Source organism: Staurois parvus, unplaced genomic scaffold (assembly GCF_062004578.1).
Source record: "Staurois parvus isolate SC_StPar_1 unplaced genomic scaffold, SC_StPar_1.0 ptg000204l, whole genome shotgun sequence".
NCBI lineage: Eukaryota > Metazoa > Chordata > Amphibia > Anura > Ranidae > Staurois > Staurois parvus.
Window position 1 is genome coordinate 918,025 of NW_028318000.1, and position 19,210 is coordinate 937,234.

Genomic DNA, 19,210 nt, shown 5'->3' on the forward strand with positions numbered 1-19,210 from the left:
GGCACAGAAAGGCAGCACTGATGGGGCTACACTAATATTCCATGCCCTGATGATCAGTGTAGATGTCCCCACTGAGGAATGCCACTTACTGGCTCTCCTTTCCTCATGTGCTGTCAGTGGGAGAGGACTGCCGATACCCGGCATTTCCTATTTACATGCGATCAGCTGTGATTGGACACAGCTGATCACATGACAGAGCCCATGTCATCAGATCTTTACTGCAATCGGTGATCCGCTGTGTCCCAGTGAAACAGCGTACCACCGATCACTTTCGTATCGCTTTAACCGCCTCCCGCTCACCATATAAGGAAATGATGGGAGGGCGGCGGCTCTCTTTCTGGGAAAATGTCATATGACGTCCTACCACAGCTAGAGTGGTAGGACGTCATATGACATTTTCCCAGAAAGAGAGCCGCCGCCCTCCCATCATTTCCTTATATGGTGAGCGGGAGGCGGTTAAAGCGATACGAAAGTCTTTCTTTTTTTTTTAAATAACAAGCATGTCATACTTACCTGCTCTCTGCAGTGGTTTTACATAGAGCAGCCCGGATCTTCCTCTTCTCAAATCCCCCGCCAGTGCACTTGGCCCCTCCCTCCTGTTGAGTGCCCCCATAGCAAACAGTTTGTTATGGGGGCACCCAAGCAGGCTTGCACCTGAGCCGTGGCTCTGCGTGTCTATTAATACACAGAGCCACGGCTCGGCCCCACCCTCTCATGATGGGCTCACTGGCTGTAATTGACAGCAGCGGGAGCCATTGGCTCTTGCTGCTGCATCAGCCAATCAGGAGTGAGACTCCCCAGAGAACAGAGGCTCTCGATGGACATCACTGGATCAAGAGGTGGCTCAGGTAAGTATTTTGGGTGGCTGCTGCCCACAGAAGGTTTTTTACCTTCATTCATAGAATAAATGACGCTGAAAACCCCTTGAGCCTTCACAACCACCTAATTACATGTATTGGGATTTCGTTTTAGCAAAGACATGTAGCAGAATACATTGTGGCCTACATTTCATTTTTTTACGTTTTTATTGGATATGTTTTATAGCAAAAAAAACCCAAAACACACAGGTGATCAAATACCACCGAAAGAAAGCTCTTTGGGGAAAAAAGGAGGTAAATGTAATTTATGTGCAGCGTTGCATGACCGCGCAATTGTCAAAGTAACTCAGTGCTGTATCACAAACAATAGCCTGGTCATGAAGGGGGATAAATCCTCTGGAGGGCAAGGGGGGTAAGCACTGAGAATCACGTCGTGCAGCAGCGCCAGTGTGAACCTATCGATGAAAGACGTGCAGAGATTCCACACAGGCCGCTTCTGTACACTTCTATACACTGCCGGGATCTCACACCACACACCACACAACACCAGACACTCCCCTATCCCCGCCCACTGCCAACTCCTCTGCTTCCTTCAGTCTGGCGACTACTGAGTGGGAGGGGACGGAGAGTTGAGTGGGAGCGGACAGAGGGCGGACAGGGAGGGGACGGAGAGTTGAGTGGGAGGGGACATAGAGTGGAGTGGGATGGAACAGAGGGCGGACAGGGAGGAGACGGAGAGTTGAGTGGGAGGGGACGGAGAGTTGAGTGGGAGGGGAGATAGAGTGGAGTGGGATGGAACAGAGGGCGGACAGGGAGGAGACGGAGAGTTGAGTGGGAGGGGAGATAGAGCGGAGTGGGATGGAACAGAAGGCGGACAGGGAGGAGACGGAGAGTTGAGTGGGAGGGGACGGAGAGTTGAGTGGGAGGGGACATAGAGTGGAGTGGGAGGGAAGGGAGTGCGGACAGGGAGGGGACGGAGAGTTGAGTGGAAGGGGACGGGGAATTGAGTGGGAGGGGACGGAGTTCGGAGTGGAATAGTACGGAGAGGACAGAAGGATGAGTGGGAGGAGCGGAGGTCTGAGAGGGGACGGTAGAGGGCGGGGTCAGAATCCGCCCAGAGCCCTCAGTTCGTAGAGCACATTCAAACGAGTGTCCTCCTGTGTTGGCGTACGTCAGAGCCCCGCCCACACCCCTGCTGACCCGCCCAGTTACCCCGAAGACTACCGTACCTGTCAGGAGTGCGGGCTGAGCGGAGAGCTGGGATGTCTCCGGCGGTGAGTTCTCTGGACTGGCCCCATAGTGATCACTGGAGAGTCGCCCGTAGTGCCGGTAAGTGAAGCGCCACACCCGGGAGCTGATAAACTTCCTGCAGAGTCCTCCTCACCCCGGGCTCCAGCCATCATAAAGGGGGCTGATGGAGTCATATATTGGGGGGAACATGACTTCCTGTGTATTCCCGGTGCATTGATGGACTACGGGGAGCTCTGTACAACTTCCAGCACTGACTGACCCCCCTACACTGACATCTCATCACAGGGGACCCGAAAATGTCACACGTTGCCGCTTACCAATCATCACATGTGGTGGCTGCATTAGTTTTCCTTTTTAGGCTTGTTTTCCCTCTGTTTTCACCTGATGATGTGGCCAGTAACACCTCCTGTGTTAGCGTGTCCCACTCTGTATAAAGGGGCACAGGAGGCACAGCAGACAACAGCATTGTCTGTCTTGGGAAAGGGGGGGGTTAGATGTACTAGCAGGTTTAGATACAGTAACAAATTGAAGCCAAACTCCAGCTAGTTCTTTATACTGAGTTACAGCACACTGTTTTTTACCCTTTTAGGATAAAGGTTTTCCATGAACATTAAATAGCTGATCGTTGTAAGCACCCCGGTCAGTGGTAAAGATTTGTCTCATCCCTGTAACTGCAGGAGAGTTTGTTCTTTTGAAAAACAGACTTACTGGCTGTATCCTTTGAGTGTGACCTGATCTGTGTACCTATTACATTATACTCACCCCAGCTTGCTATGTTTGGCTCATGTAAAGTGATAATTTCCTTTTTTTAGGCTTTTCATTTATTTTCATCTGGTGATCCAGCCCATAAGTCTGTTGTTTTTCAAAAGCACAAGCTCTCCTGCAGTTACAGGGATGAGACAAACCATTTAACACTGGCAGGGGTGCTTACAATGATCAGCTTTGTTTATGTAAACCCTTCATCACAATAAAACAGTTTGCTGTAACCTATTATAAAGTGTGAGCTGCAGTGGCTTCAGTTACTGGTGTACCTCGGTTTACAAACGCTTTATCGTAATGTTTGGTTTATGAATGAAAATCCATTGAAAATAACGCCTCGGTTTACACATTTTTTTGCAATACGAAGTGTATGTCAGTGCCGATTTTTAAATGCAATTTCCGGCTCTTTTTTTTTCTTCACCATAGCTCACAGAATTAGCTGTCACTTTCCCCGGAGCTAAAGGAAACTTTGTTTAACTTGGGGAAATAAACTAAAAGGAAACTTTCTCTTTCAGCAGGAAGGGGGGGGGGGGGAGTGACAGCTAATTCTGTGAGCTATAGTGAAGAAAAAAAAAGCGGTAATTACATTTAAAAAATGGCACCGTAATAAATAAAACGTCGTGGGGCCCCCCCTCCATTCATACCAAGCCCTTTAGGTCTGGTATGGGTTTTGAGGGGAACCCCCACGCCAAAATTACAAATATTGGCGTGGGGTCCCCCCCAAGAACCATACCATACCCTTATCCAAGCATGCAGCCCGGCAGGTCAGGAAAGGGAGGGGAAACGAGTGAGCGCCCCCTCCCCTCCTGAACCATACGTGCCCACATGCCCTCAACATGGGGGGGGTGCTTTGGGGCAGAGGTGCTCCCCCCCCCAAAAAAAACACCTTGTCCCCATGTTGATGAGGACAAGGGCTTCTTCCCCACAACCCTGGCTGGTGGTTGTGGGGATCTGAGGGTAGGGGCCCCCCAGATCCCGGACCCCCCCCCCCAGCTTTGAGAGCCTGTGGTTGAAAACAAACATTGATTTGACCCCACTAACAATTAGAAATGAAACGAATATTCTTGAAATGAAAATTATTGAACGAAAATGTACACTTGTATAGCCAGCTTTGGGCTAGCCATATACGTCAGGATTTCCTTCACTCGGCCCCACAGGCTGAACAAGAAAATCTATAGAAAATCTATAGAAAATCAATAGGTTTTCTAGGTGTGGTAACAGCGTGTCTGGAGCAATCTTCCTTGCTTGGTATTGTAATCTGACAGCTGTCACCTGCGGCTGTCTGAGTACCCCAATAATGGCTGCATCTGATTTGGTCAGCCAACAGTTTTCCATTTAGCTTAGTTAATTTTCAGATGAAAGTTTATCAGGTTGGGAGGTGTTGATGGGGCCACCCCACAGGTTGAAACTCAAGCCTTGTATGACCAGCATTACTCTTTAACCAGTTCCCTTTCATAGGACATCATATGATGTTCTTGGGTTGGCATAGTTATACCAGGATGATTCCTGCACATGCAGGCATCATCTCATTAGCAAAATTGACAGCCAGTGATTCACTGTATGGCAGAAGTGATTTGAGTGGCTGAACATTCACTTGATCACTTCTGCGGGCAGCGCAAGTTTGTCCCTCTCCCTCCCACTTTTCCTGCACTCACCCATCCGATTGCGGCGCCCGGGACCGCTGCAACTGACTTCCAGTTTCTGCTTTTTGTTTATTTGGCCATTATCGGCCAGGGAATCGGCCGATCAGACCAATCTGTGCCTGATCGGCTTCATTGGAGGCCAGAGGAGGGATTTGGGTTTAATAGACCCCAGATTGCTCCATAAAGTGGACCTGTCACGGCCCATATTTTCATAAGGGATGTTGTTCATCCCTTGTGAGAGCAATAAAGTTGATAAAAAAAATGAAAGTGACAGTGTAAAAACAAAAGTTTCAAACAAAATAAATATAAAAAATTTAAAGAGAGCGCCCCCATGCTTACACACAAACGTGTATGTTTCTGCACACATATGTAAATTGTGATCGCACCACCAGTTTGAGGTATCCTTGCGAACATCGGAGCGAGAGCAATAATTTTAGCTCCAGACCTCCTTTGTAACTCGAAACTGGTAACCTGGAAAGGCTTTTATCCCGGATTCACACTATGCGGTGCAGGATACCGCAGGTAATTCACACAGGAATCGCACCGCATTCCTGTGTGAATTACATGCAAATATCTGTGCGGTGTGATTTGAGCCGTACATTTTGTATGGTTCAAATTGCATCGCATCCGCACCAAAAAGGCGCAGGACCCTTTTTTAAATCCATACTTGAATCACATCACATGGGTGTTCTCACCCATGCGATGCAAGTTCTGGCAATCGCAACACGTTTTGCAATCTGTTTCCAGGTTTCATTAACTTATCATTGACACCTGCACCAGATCGCATTAATGCGATCCAATTGCAATGCGGTGCTGGAAATGAACAGGCTTTTCAGCATTTCCCACACCGCATTGGCGTGAACCCAGGCTTAAAGCGTTGCCTATGGACATTTTTAGGTACTGTAGTTTGGCGTCGTCTCATGGGTGTGCACAGTTTTAAAGAGCTACCTGTTAGGTATCTGTTTACTCGGCTTAACATCATGTTTTATATTTGAACCAAAAATGAGGCGTTATATAGTGTTTGTGTGCAACATCCACCATTTTATTCTCTAGGGCCTCTGCAAATATATATAAAATGTTTGTGGGTTCTAAGTCATTTTCTGTTAAAAAAAAAAATACAGATTTTTACATGTCAGAGAGAAATGTCAGAATTGGCCCAGTAGAGAATGAGTTAAATCAAGTTGGTATTCCTCAGGATTTGTCATTTGCACACTTGTGGCATACTGTATACTGCTTGTTGAACAGCTCAGATATAGAATATTCTCACATACAGGGCCTCTTCAATTTGTTTCTTGCATTGTTGAAATAGCACAACTTCCCACCCTGGGCAGTTCTCATGTTTGTAACATAGAAGACAGCGGGGACTGGATGGCCTAGTGTCACAAGGCACGGCTCTGTCTTCCATTGTGTAGGAGACATCAGCAGTGTGGCGGATGGAGTATTTGGCACCGATTTTTGGCAGAGCGTTGTTTGGTTTCCTGGTTTGCTGTAGAGCTGTGAGAGATCTGAGCTAGTCATTGGGGTTTATTTACTACAGCTGGAGAGTGCAAAATCAGACTCACTTCTGCAGAGAAACCAATCAGCTTCCAGATTTTATTGCCAAAGCTTAACAGAACAAGCTGAGGTTAGAAGCTGATTGGTTTCTCTGCAGAAGTGAGCCTGATTTTGCACTCTCCAGCTTTAGTAAATAAACCCCATTGCATATTAAATACCCCATTGCATATTTGTCTACATCTGCTATGCAGGATGTACAACACACACGGTGCAAAAGAGTTAGGGAATGTTCGGCACTCCAATTCTATTTATTTATTTTAGGTACTATATAGGGCCATCAATTTACGCAGCGCTTTACATGTGTATATATTGTACATTCACACCAGTCTCTAAACCTCAAGCAATGTATAATCTAAGGTCCTTAACTCACATTCATACATACACATATTAGGGCCAATTTAGACAGGAGCCAACTAACCTACCAGCATGTTTTTGGAGTGTGGGAGGAAACCGGAGTTCCTGGAGGGAAACCCACGCAGGCACAGGGAGATCATGCAAACTCCAGGCAGGTGGTGCCGTGGTTGGGATTCAAACCAACGACCCTAGTACTACCAGGCGGACATGCTAACCATTTAGCCACTGTGCTGGCCCAAATCCCATTATGTCTGCCTCTAGTAGTCATGCATGTGGTTATCAGGGTCTTGCAATGCCTTCTGGCACTTTTAATTCCACAATAGGTGGAGTGGCAAAGGTTGCCTAACCCTGGAGTATATAATGGGGGGCATCCCATATCCATTGTCCCCCTAGTGTACAGTACTAGAGTGTATATATCAGGGGTGTCAAACTGGTGGCCCTCCAGCTGTTGGAAAACTACAAGTCCCATCATGCCTCTGCCTTTGGGAGTCATGCTTGTAACTGTCAGTCTTGCAATGCCTCATGGGACTTGTAGTTTGGCAACAGCTGGAAGGCTGCCAGTTTGACAGTTGTGGTATATATGAATCTGTTCTTAATTTTTAGGGTATTGCCTACTATACACCTACACCATGTCTCCCTGTGTCAAGGGGCCTCATTCACCCAGACGTACCAATTCTATACAGCTGTGCAAAGGGTCGTCTTTTCCCGTGCAGGATGCACAGGTGTTCCATGCATCTGCATGCAGGCATTCCCATTTGTGTTTATTGGGAGGCAACAGCTACACAAAAACAGCTGCTGGTCCCAATTGGACACATTGTGGGTGCGTGTCCCCAAATGCAGGTTGTGCGTTTGGGGACACACTTGCACGGTTGTCAAATTGGGACCTGTGTCTGTGCAGCTGCTGCACCCCAATAAACATGAATGGGATTGCCTGCATGCGGATGCATGGGACATCTGTGCATCCTTTGCAGGCAAAGACAGCCCTTGGCATATGTGAACGGATAGGTATGCCTGTGTCCATGGGATGGGGCAGTGAAGCAGGACATAATCCAGATTAAACACTTGCAAGTAGGAAAGATTTTTATTGCAGAACAGACACTATTGTCTCCTCTGCAATAAAGGCTTCTTGCCTTCCTCACTAGATGCTTTAGAATGGATACGGAGCCACGCATGCCCAGCTCAGTGTAATTGTCAGCACATCTCGGGGCCGGGATGAATTAACTCCCTTGCACATGTGTGACAGTTACGTCAAGATGGCTGAAGACCATGAACCCAGAAAAAGTCAGGGAGAAGATGTGGATGCTGACCAGGGTGGATTTGATTTAAATCAAACTGCTTTGAATCACGATTTAAATCACTAGTCAGTAAGGCTTGATTTAAATCCTAGTTTTCTACATAAAGACTAATTCTTGCTGGTATAACTTTAATATGCAAGTAGATGAAGATATTTAAAATAACAACTTTTCATATTAGTTTTTTTATCCCCAGTTTAATAGGTTAATCATTCATATTTGGACAACTTTTCTGTTGTACTTAGGAAGGAGAAAAATAATCATTACCTTAATAATACCTTACCTTAATAATAACAATTTAAATAGATTTATTCAACTGAAACAATAACATTCCAGCATATGTGATTTGCTTAAACATCCATGTTTGTTAACTATTTTGGCTAAACAAAATATTTTCCGGCGTATAAGACGACTTTTCAACCCCTGAAAATCTTCTGAAAAGTCGGGGGTCGTCTTATACGCTGGTGCGAGCCGGGTCAGGGCGGCACTTTTTCGAGGGGCGGCGCTGCGCCGCCCCCCCTCCTCCTCCAACGGATACCAAGTACAGGGGTGGGCAGAGGGGCTGCTGTACCTTACCTGGCTCCGGTCCCATGACGATCCGGTCCAGGAAGCGCGGCTGCTCCTTCTTTCAGTTCGGCCGCTCGATGGCCACGCGGCCGCTAGGCTCCGCCTCCTCACCGGTGATTGGGCGCCAGCACTGGAAAGGCACACAGGCGACCAATCACCGGCGAGGAGGCGGAGCCGAGCGGCCCCGCGAAAATCGAGCGGCCGCACTGGAAGAAGGAGCAGCCGCTCCTCTCCCCCACTGACACTAACGATGGGGCACTGTTCCTCCCCCACTGACACCAACGATGAGGCACTGTTCCTCCCCCACTGACACCAACGATGAGGCACTGTTCCTCCCCCACTGACACCAACGATGAGGCACTGTTCCTCCCCCACTGACACCAACGATGAGGCACTGTTCCTCCCCCACTGACACCAACGATGAGGCACTGTTCCTCCCCCACTGACACCAACGATGAGGCGCTGTTCCTCCCCCACTGACACCAACGATGAGGCGCTGTTCCTCCCCCACTGACACCAACGATGAGGCGCTGTTCCTCCCCCACTGACACCAACGATGAGGCGCTGTTCCTCCCCCACTGACACCAACGATGAGGCGCTGTTCCTCCCCCACTGACACCAACGATGAGGCGCTGTTCCTCCCCCACTGACACCAACGATGAGGCGCTGTTCCTCCCCCACTGACACCAACGATGAGGCGCTGTTCCTCCCCCACTGACACCAACGATGAGGCGCTGTTCCTCCCCCACTGACACCAACGATGAGGCGCTGTTCCTCCCCCACTGACACCAACGATGAGGCGCTGTTCCTCCCCCACTGACACCAACGATGAGGCGCTGTTCCTCCCCCACTGACACCAACGATGAGGCGCTGTTCCTCCCCCCCACTGACACCAACGATGAGGCGCTGTTCCTCCCCCCCACTGACACCAACGATGGGGCGCTATTCCTCCCCCCCACTGACACCAACGATGGGGCGCTATTCCTCCCCCCCACTGACACCAACGATGGGGCGCTATTCCTCCTCCCCACTGACACCAACGATGGGGCGCTATTCCTCCTCCCCACTGACACCAACGATGGGGCGCTATTCCTCCTCCCCACTGACACCAACGATGGGGCGCTATTCCTCCTCCCCACTGACACCAACGATGGGGCGCTATTCCTCCTCCCCACTGACACCAACGATGGGGCGCTATTCCTCCTCCCCACTGACACCAACGATGGGGCGCTATTCCTCCTCCCCACTGACACCAACGATGGGGCGCTATTCCTCCTCCCCACTGACACCAACGATGGGGCGCTATTCCTCCTCCCCACTGACACCAACGATGGGGCGCTATTCCTCCTCCCCACTGACACCAACGATGGGGCGCTATTCCTCCTCCCCACTGACACCAACGATGGGGCGCTATTCCTCCTCCCCACTGACACCAACGATGGGGCGCTATTCCTCCTCCCCACTGACACCAACGATGGGGCGCTATTCCTCCTCCCCACTGACACCAACGATGGGGCGCTATTCCTCCTCCCCACTGACACCAACGATGGGGCGCTATTCCTCCTCCCCACTGACACCAACGATGGGGCGCTATTCCTCCTCCCCACTGACACCAACGATGGGGCGCTATTCCTCCTCCCCACTGACACCAACGATGGGGCGCTATTCCTCCTCCCCACTGACACCAACGATGGGGCGCTATTCCTCCTCCCCACTGACACCAACGATGGGGCGCTATTCCTCCTCCCCACTGACACCAACGATGGGGCGCTATTCCTCCTCCCCACTGACACCAACGATGGGGCGCTATTCCTCCTCCCCACTGACACCAACGATGGGGCGCTATTCCTCCTCCCCACTGACACCAACGATGGGGCGCTATTCCTCCTCCCCACTGACACCAACGATGGGGCGCTATTCCTCCTCCCCACTGACACCAACGATGGGGCGCTATTCCTCCTCCCCACTGACACCAACGATGGGGCGCTATTCCTCCTCCCCACTGACACCAACGATGGGGCGCTATTCCTCCTCCCCACTGACACCAACGATGGGGCGCTATTCCTCCTCCCCACTGACACCAACGATGGGGCGCTATTCCTCCTCCCCACTGACACCAACGATGGGGCGCTATTCCTCCTCCCCACTGACACCAACGATGGGGCGCTATTCCTCCTCCCCACTGACACCAACGATGGGGCGCTATTCCTCCTCCCCACTGACACCAACGATGGGGCGCTATTCCTCCTCCCCACTGACACCAACGATGGGGCGCTATTCCTCCTCCCCACTGACACCAACGATGGGGCGCTATTCCTCCTCCCCACTGACACCAACGATGGGGCGCTATTCCTCCTCCCCACTGACACCAACGATGGGGCGCTATTCCTCCTCCCCACTGACACCAACGATGGGGCGCTATTCCTCCTCCCCACTGACACCAACGATGGGGCGCTATTCCTCCTCCCCACTGACACCAACGATGGGGCGCTATTCCTCCTCCCCACTGACACCAACGATGGGGCGCTATTCCTCCTCCCCACTGACACCAACGATGGGGCGCTATTCCTCCTCCCCACTGACACCAACGATGGGGCGCTATTCCTCCTCCCCACTGACACCAACGATGGGGCGCTATTCCTCCTCCCCACTGACACCAACGATGGGGCGCTATTCCTCCTCCCCACTGACACCAACGATGGGGCGCTATTCCTCCTCCCCACTGACACCAACGATGGGGCGCTATTCCTCCTCCCCACTGACACCAACGATGGGGCGCTATTCCTCCTCCCCACTGACACCAACGATGGGGCGCTATTCCTCCTCCCCACTGACACCAACGATGGGGCGCTATTCCTCCTCCCCACTGACACCAACGATGGGGCGCTATTCCTCCTCCCCACTGACACCAACGATGGGGCGCTATTCCTCCTCCCCACTGACACCAACGATGGGGCGCTATTCCTCCTCCCCACTGACACCAACGATGGGGCGCTATTCCTCCTCCCCACTGACACCAACGATGGGGCGCTATTCCTCCTCCCCACTGACACCAACGATGGGGCGCTATTCCTCCTCCCCACTGACACCAACGATGGGGCGCTATTCCTCCTCCCCCTGACACCAACGATGGGGCACCATCATTGGTGTCAGTGGGAGGAATAGGTGTCCCATCATTGGTGTCAGTGGGAGGAATAGGTGCCCCATCATTGGTGTCAGTGGATGAAATAGTGCCCCATCATTGGTGTCAGTGGGAGGAATAGCACCCCATCATTGATGTCAGTGGGAGGAATAGCACCCCATCATTGGAATACCATATTGAAATCAAATCTGATGTTTTTTTATTTGGTGTGCGTTGGAAGAGGGGTAGTCTTATACGGCGAGTATAGCTCAAACCCTATATTTTAACAGGAAAAGTAGGGGGTCGTCTTATACGCCGGAAAATACGGTATATATTTGAAGAAACTTAGACTGTCAGCCCCTTCCTCCTCACACTTAGTTTCACTTTCTTCTTGTGCAGATCTATTCCACTCCAAACAATCAGAAAAATATTGTTTCTATTCTATTCACTGAACTTCTTGAAACTTAGCACTGAAGGGGTTGATTCTGTATTCATAGGTTTGTAGAAGTTAGGATGAAGGTCTTTTTCTTAACTCTGTTCATGTTATAACATTTTTGCTGTGAAGAAGAGGCATGTGATCTCCGCTGAGTCAAATTCTGTTTTGAGAACTGCAAAAGTAAACCGAGCATCTGTGATAATATCTTGTAGGCAGAGAAACTGACCAATAATCTTACAAAAACCTCTGGAAGAGCATGACATTGTGAATGGATTCATGGAATTTATTTACCAAAAAAATTAAACATATACAGCCTTATTCTACATAATTAAAAAATTAATCTTTATTTCATGATGGAATAACCTTTGGATCGTAATATATTTTCCTCAAAAAGCATTTTATTTAAATAAATCCGATTTAAATAAAAAAAATCTGATTTAAATAAAAAAAAATCCTATTTTTAAAAAAATGTTTTTTTTAAAAATCATTGATTTTTATCCACCCTGATGCTGACCTTGGTGCTGGAAGGGAGGTGAGTGTTGGAGGGTTTAGTTGCTCTAACTACTATGTACCTATATCCATTGTCCCTGTTCTGGCATACGGGACGGGACGCAGTTGGCTATCAATCACCTGTGCCGCCTTTTGTCATGGAATGCAGCTTCAGCAGTATCAGTTACTTTCAGCATCAGAAATCTGTTTACATTCTTAGAAATTTCAACTTTGGAGGTTCTTCCAAGAACAGAGCCTGTATGTAAACTGAGAACCCCAGGCGTGTCATGCTTGGCCAATACCTCTCTGCCTACCTTTCTGTCTGTATCGCCACACACGGCTGATACATGCAATTGTCTTCTTAGGCTGGCCATACACTATACAATTTTCTGTCCAATTTCTGCCCAATTTCCTTTAGATTTACCTTCAACTATGTAGTGCAAAAGCCTGCCTAATTGGATACAATTGAAAGTGTTGTTAGGTTTGACCTCCTATTATATGGTTTTTGGTAAATCTAAACCAAAAATCTCAAGAAAATTGTATTCTGTATGGCCAGCCTTAGCAAATCTTCATAGAAAAATACCTCAATATGAATACTTATGTAGAGTTTGATTTAAACTCCAACTCCCATCTAAAATGTATCATTCAATGTTGTATAGAGAGATGCACACTGGATGTTTTTACGAACTCTCCTAGACATCCTGCCATATCAGAAATGTCCGGGGGGCATAAGGTCTAAAGCTCCTGCCTATTGCTGCCTATGGTACGATTAAAGTGTAAAATCAAAATGATAATAAATTGCGGCTTACAGGTGCCTGCATTCGTTTTTGTTTTCAGTCTAGGAACATTTTCAGCAAGTACAGAAAAATACTTGTCTCTCATGCCAGGAATGCAGTGTAATTGTCATTAATAAGGCCTCATGCACACTGGACAATTTTGAACAGCTGCTTCTAGGGGTGTCAGGCATTTTTTTTTTCCTTTCCTGCCTCTAAACTCCCCTGCATGTGAGCCTACTGTATGTGTCCATGTACATATATGCTTTTAGAGGCAGGAAAAAAAACCCTCTGCCAGTGCGTCCAGGAATAGCAGAGTTTTGGCAGAAAAAACACTTATTTAAGCATCTAAATGCACATTAATGCTAGGCTTGAGAGTTAGCTCATTTCAATGGACAGAATAAATTATTTTGGCCATTGAAATTAATTAAGGTCCAAACACTTGATGCGATTAAACGGATTACACACTTTTACAAGTGACATGCGTTTTTTTTTTTTTTTTGCCAAAACACTGCTGCCAGGAAGAAGGCTTCTAGGACCGTTAATAAAACGTCCTGTGTGCATGAGGCCTTACTGTGAGCTGAAGAAACCTCTTTACGCTGCATGGATACTAGCGGTTTTTATAAGGTCAATAAACAATAGGAAAAAAAAACTTTTTTGCTGGCATGCAGTAGTATTTTAGAAGTATTTCGGAGCTATAGCGTTTTTACGGTACATGTAGAAAGGAAAAAAAAGCTGATAATAGTGTTTTTTACTGTTTTGTACTATCATTTTAGAAGTGTTTAGGAGCGTTAGCGTTTTTATGGTACATGTAGAAAGAAAAAAATTGTTAGACGCTATTTAGTAGCGTTTAGGAGCGTTAATGCTCCCAAAAACATTTTTTTTCTGCTCTTAAATTTTGAAGCTTGAAAAACTGTTAGTTTCTAATAGTTTGCATGGATACATAGGAAAACACTATTTAGCTTCTAGGTGCAGAAAAAATTGCTGTTAACCGCTTCTAGGAGCTTTAAAACACTAGTGTGCATGGAGCCTTATCTTTAGGGCTCATGTACACTGCAGCTGCTAAACTGAAGTTCAGGAGCTGTTCAGCGTTTTTTTTTTCAGCAGCCCTTGAGCTCTCCCTAATGTGTTCCTATGTGTCTATGTACACATCGTCGTTTACAGTTGTTTTTTTTGAACGCACCAAACTTGCATTCAGGAGTAGATTTTACCAGCGTTTCAAATGCCAAATGCTTGTAAATGCGTGTAAACGCGGTTAACCATGTTTAGAAGCTTTTGTGTTTTAGAAGCGTTTTTTTAACTTTTAGTGTTTTTTATCCAGATGCTGTCCAGAGTCTTTTTTTCATCACCAGAAATGCATGCGAAGTAGTTTCCATGTATTCAGTGGACCTAGTACACCAGCGCAGTCAGTTCCAGGTTTTGCATGAAGGAAAAATAATAGAATGTGCTGCATTATGCTCATGATGGGATCCATAGTGAATACAACCAGAAAAGACAGGTCATCTCGACACATACTGCTCTCTCTGCTTCTGCTCTCTCTATTCCTCTCAAAATGTCTGAAATAGTTAATTTGTACTATTTTTCAGTTCATTCTGGGATTGGGAAGGTCTCCTGAGGTTATCTTTTAAAAATGCTTCTAAACGCAAACTCTTCTAAACGCGCATAAATGCACATAAACGCGGTATGCAAACCCGGCTAAACTGATGTTTTTTAACCTACATTTTCCAGCAGTCAGTTTCCATCGTTCGGAAGAGTTTTCCAAACACCCCGTGTACATGAACCCTTATTCTGTGAACAGCTAATCCCATCAACCCTAGATATAATAGAGACAGACAGACATATTTAAAGTTCAGTCTTTGTGACAACTTCCATAAATACAATGGAGAAACGACTGTAGACTGGAGGTTTATTTGCAGGGTATAGACACACTTCAAGCACTCAGTCAGATGAGAAGCCTAAAGCAGTCTACTAATCCCTACAACCAGTTACACAAATGGAAAGAAATATTATGCAAAGACAAAAGCGATCTTTAAATATGCCCTTTAGACCCTGCGCCTCCGAGTGCTTTTCTGTATCTGACAACCTCTTGAAGAGGAGGTGTGTTCTTTTTTTTTTTTTTTCCCATGTGCTTGTTCAATATTGTCTTTCTGTAAGTCTGACAGGCAGGAGTTTCCTGTTTGAAAACATTCTATTATCTGCAGTTCCTAATAAGGAACTCATGGCAGCCAGACACCATGTCATTGTGCCTAGGCACAGGAGGAAGCTCGGGAGTGGTGTGATTTACTGTACTTACACTAATAATAATGTATGGCAATGTTGATGTACGTCTTTTTTTATTCACATTAACTTGTTCTGTATGTAATGTAAAGGAATATAGGGAAAAAAGGAATTTACATACTGTACTGATCACTGTCCTTACATGACTCAACTGCATGCGGTTATCAGAATACAATCATTTTTCAATGGTCCTTTAACCACTTGTCTCCCAGAGTGTTTATAAAAGCAGGTAGGTAGACAGGGACTTTAAACATAGTCTTGTCTACTGTAGAAGCCAGGAACGCATATTTGAAATCCCACTGTTGTCTAGACACCACCATTTTAAAGTAATATTAAAGGTTTAATTGTTTTTTTTTTCAACCACTTCACAACCGCGCTATAGCTGAAAAATGGCTACAGCATGGTTGTCCAGTTCTGGGAGGACTTCATATGATGGCGCTGTCCATGATCTCTGTGTCCTATGGACACAGCTGATCGCATAAGGAGGTAAAAGGCCAATCACAGCAGCCTTTTACCACATGATCAGCCGTGTCCAATGACACAGCAAATCACTAAGTAAATACAGTAGCCGGTTATTGGCAGCACTTTCCTCACACTGTCAGCATGAGGAAAGTACTGCAGATAGCTGGCAAATGTCAGAGGACATCTGCACTGATCATCAGGACACTGATGATCAGTGCCCCCGGTCAGTGCTGCCAGTCAACGGTGCCCATCAGTGCCGCATATCCGTGCAGCATCATCAGTGCCTCATCAATGCCCACCAGTGCCACCCCATCAGTGCAGTCTGTCCGTGCCACCTCATCAGTGCCCATCAGCGCTGCCTATCCGTGCCACCTCATCAGTGCCCATCAGTGCTGCCTATCCGTGCCACCTCATCAGTGCCCATCAGCGCTGCCTATCCGTGCCACCTCATCAGTGCCCATCAGCGCTGCCTATCCGTGCCACCTCATCAGTGCCCATCAGCGCTGCCTATCCGTGCCACCTCATCAGTGCCCATCAGCGCTGCCTATCCGTGCCACCTCATCAGTGCCCATCAGCGCTGCCTATCCGTGCCACCTCATCAGTGCTGCCTATCCGTGCAGCCTTATCAACGCACATCAGTGAAGGAGAAAAAGTACCTGTTTGCAAAATTTTATAATAGAAACAATGATTTTGTTTTTTCAAATTCTTTGCTCTTTTGTTGTTTGTAGTGCAAAATATAAGAAACCCGGTGGAGATTAAATACCATCAAAAGAAAGCTCTATTTATGTGAAAAAAAATGATAAAACTTTCATATGGGTACAATGTTGCATAACCGAGCAGTTGTCATTCAAAGTGCGACAGCGCTGAAGGCTGAAAATTGGCCTGGGCAGGAAGGGGGTAAAACAAATACATCATACTCACTTGATGTCTGCACAGAGCAGTCCAGATTCTCCTCTTCTCAGGTCCCCCCCCCCCCCCCCCGTCAGCGCTCCTGGCCCCTTCCTCCTTGCAGGTGCCTTCACAGCAAGCAGCTTGCTATGGGGGCACCTGCTGCTATGTGTGTTCATTCACACGGAGCTGTGACCTGGCCCCACCCCCATCTGTCTTCTCATTGGCTTACTGGCTGTGATTCACAGCAATGGGAGCCATTTTTGGAGAAAGAGAGTCCTGGGATTGCCGAGACTCCAGTTCACATCGCTGGATCGATATGGGGCTTAGGTGAGTATTGGGGAACTGGGTGGGGGGATGCTGCACAGAGAAGGTGTTTTTTTTTTTTTTTTTTTTTTACCTTTATGCATAGAACGCATGAAGGTAAAAAAAACCCTTGAGACTTTTAATGATTACTGCTAGTTCCTGGGTCCCATGCCAAGTGTCTGTACTGCTGCTTCCTGAACACAGGAGGTTGCTCGCGTTCAGTACGTTTGGCATTCAGGGAACACTTTCCATTTTCCTAAAGCATGCAGTGTTCTCTGTGGAGGTGGAGATTGGGATGTCACTGCCCTACCTCTCCACCTCATCCAATCAAAAAATGCTTTGCATTCATTGAGATTACAAATTATTCCCTGAATGATGCCTCTGCAGAGTGGACGACCTCCTGTGTTCAAAATGCAGCACAGCAGCTGCTCTTCACAGGACCCAGAAATGGAGATCAGTGTATTGGTGGGATCTCATAGGTATGGAACATATATAGACTGAGCAGTTCCATGCATCTAGGGATGGTGAGCTGCCCTGGACACAAACTGCCTCGTGGCTACATCCAAACTGCCGCAGTGTCTGTCAGCCTGTCATTTCTTTGTACAGTCTGCTGGCTGGGGTTGTATGTATGTATGTATGTATGCATGTATGTCCGTGTGCTCCCAGGCCTAAACTATTTGTACTGGCTAGAGTTGTATGCAAACACTTTTGATTTCCATATGCTTCTATGTGAAGGTATATGGCCCTCTGTACTGATATACATGAGCCCCTAGGTAGGATTTCACTGTCTATGTGGGTTACAGTTCACTTATTATTATTATTATTAATATTCAGGATTTATATAGCACCAACAGTTTGCTCAGCGCTTTACAATATAAAGAGGAGACAATACAGCAACAATACAGTTCAATACAGGAGGGATAAGAGGGCCCTGCTCCTTGGAGCTTACAATCTAAGAGGGAGGGGACACTTGGTAACATGTAGGTGTAAATGGGTCCATTCACACTTGTGTGCTGAGATTACTCACACGTCACCCAACATACCTTCCCTGCTCACGTATGTTGCCGTGCTCTGCTGTGCATTTCAACCGACAGGCTGCACTGCTGAAAACGTTGCATGCTCAATATATTGTCCATTGTGGTGCATTAGCAGCCAATTGAAATCATTGCAAAAGTCCCCCAAGCTGAAGGGCATAGATGTGAACCAGCTACATAGAAAAGAAAGGGATTTCTACTTGAATGACCTGCCTGAAGCACGGGCTGAACATTCCTGACGAGTCTGTTAGTTTAGGCTGCAGGAAATGTTTGCTGGACATGTAAATGTCTCCTAGTTGTGGGTTTGGTGCACATGGGTGTGTGTTGATCTGTATGCTCCCTGATTCTAGTCACTTACACGCTCAGGCTACATATTTAGAACATTTCATAGTATGCTTGCATACTACACACATGATCTTTACCAGTATGACGTCCTAGCTGTTTCCAGTAATGCCTTTTGTCCTGCTTCTGTACTGTCACCAGGTCATTTGATTCTGTCGGAATATTTCTTGTAGGTTTGGTCATCTCCTCCCACAGTCTCACAATGCTATGTGTAGTTCCGTCACTCTTTCTACTTCATGTGTTTCCTGTACTGGAGGCGTCAATGGCACTCCTGGTGAAAGGCTGAACATGTGATTTATTTATAATCCTGTGTCCTGATCTATGTCCATTCAAATGGCCAATCCTAATGTACTGTTGTGGCATCAGTAACTGCAGTCCGGCTAATGAGGATACCTGTGAAGGTTGGAAGGAGGTCAGGAGGTTCCCTGCAGGTCAAATGCACCTGCCAGTGGATTTTAAATGATCTCAGAATCCTCTCAAATGCTGTCATCAACACTGACCTCAACTCTGTCCGTGCCCACAGTGATCAACTAGCTATATTTCAGCTTGCCAATCTATGATTGTGGGGGCTGCATTAGTCTTCTTTTTTAGGCTTTTCCCCCTTTGTTTTCACCTGGTGATCCTTCCTGTTATAGGTCTCCACTCCCTGGAGCGGCAATGGAGATGCAGTTTTTCATGCAGTTTAAAGCAGGGCTCCATCCAAAAGGGGAAGTTCCGCTTTAAGGACTGCTCCCCCCGCTCAGGATTGGTACCTTTGGGGGGGCGGGAGGTAGCAGGTACCCAAATTTGACAGGTACCCGCTCCCACTTCCGGTCCTAGGCGACCGGAAATGGAAGGTGTCCTC

At 47.4% G+C, this 19,210-nt stretch overlaps 1 protein-coding gene across 2 annotated transcripts in view; it reads left to right on the top strand.

Annotated features, from left to right (window-relative positions):
• Nucleotides 1-1,883: 1,883 nt before the first annotated feature.
• The window catches only part of RELL1 (RELT like 1), an 81,490-nt gene continuing 64,163 nt past the window's right edge, over nt 1,884-19,210 (top strand). Inside the window, exon 1 of one of the 2 annotated variants that reach the window (XR_016312872.1) lies at nt 1,884-2,147. Coding sequence is in view for 1 of the 2 variants with exons in the window: in XM_089678376.1 (XP_089534502.1) it covers nt 2,081-2,147 (67 nt within the window). In the remaining variant the exon portion in view is untranslated. The remainder of the gene's footprint in view (nt 2,148-19,210) is intronic. The other variant, XM_089678376.1, reaches the window with a different exon arrangement.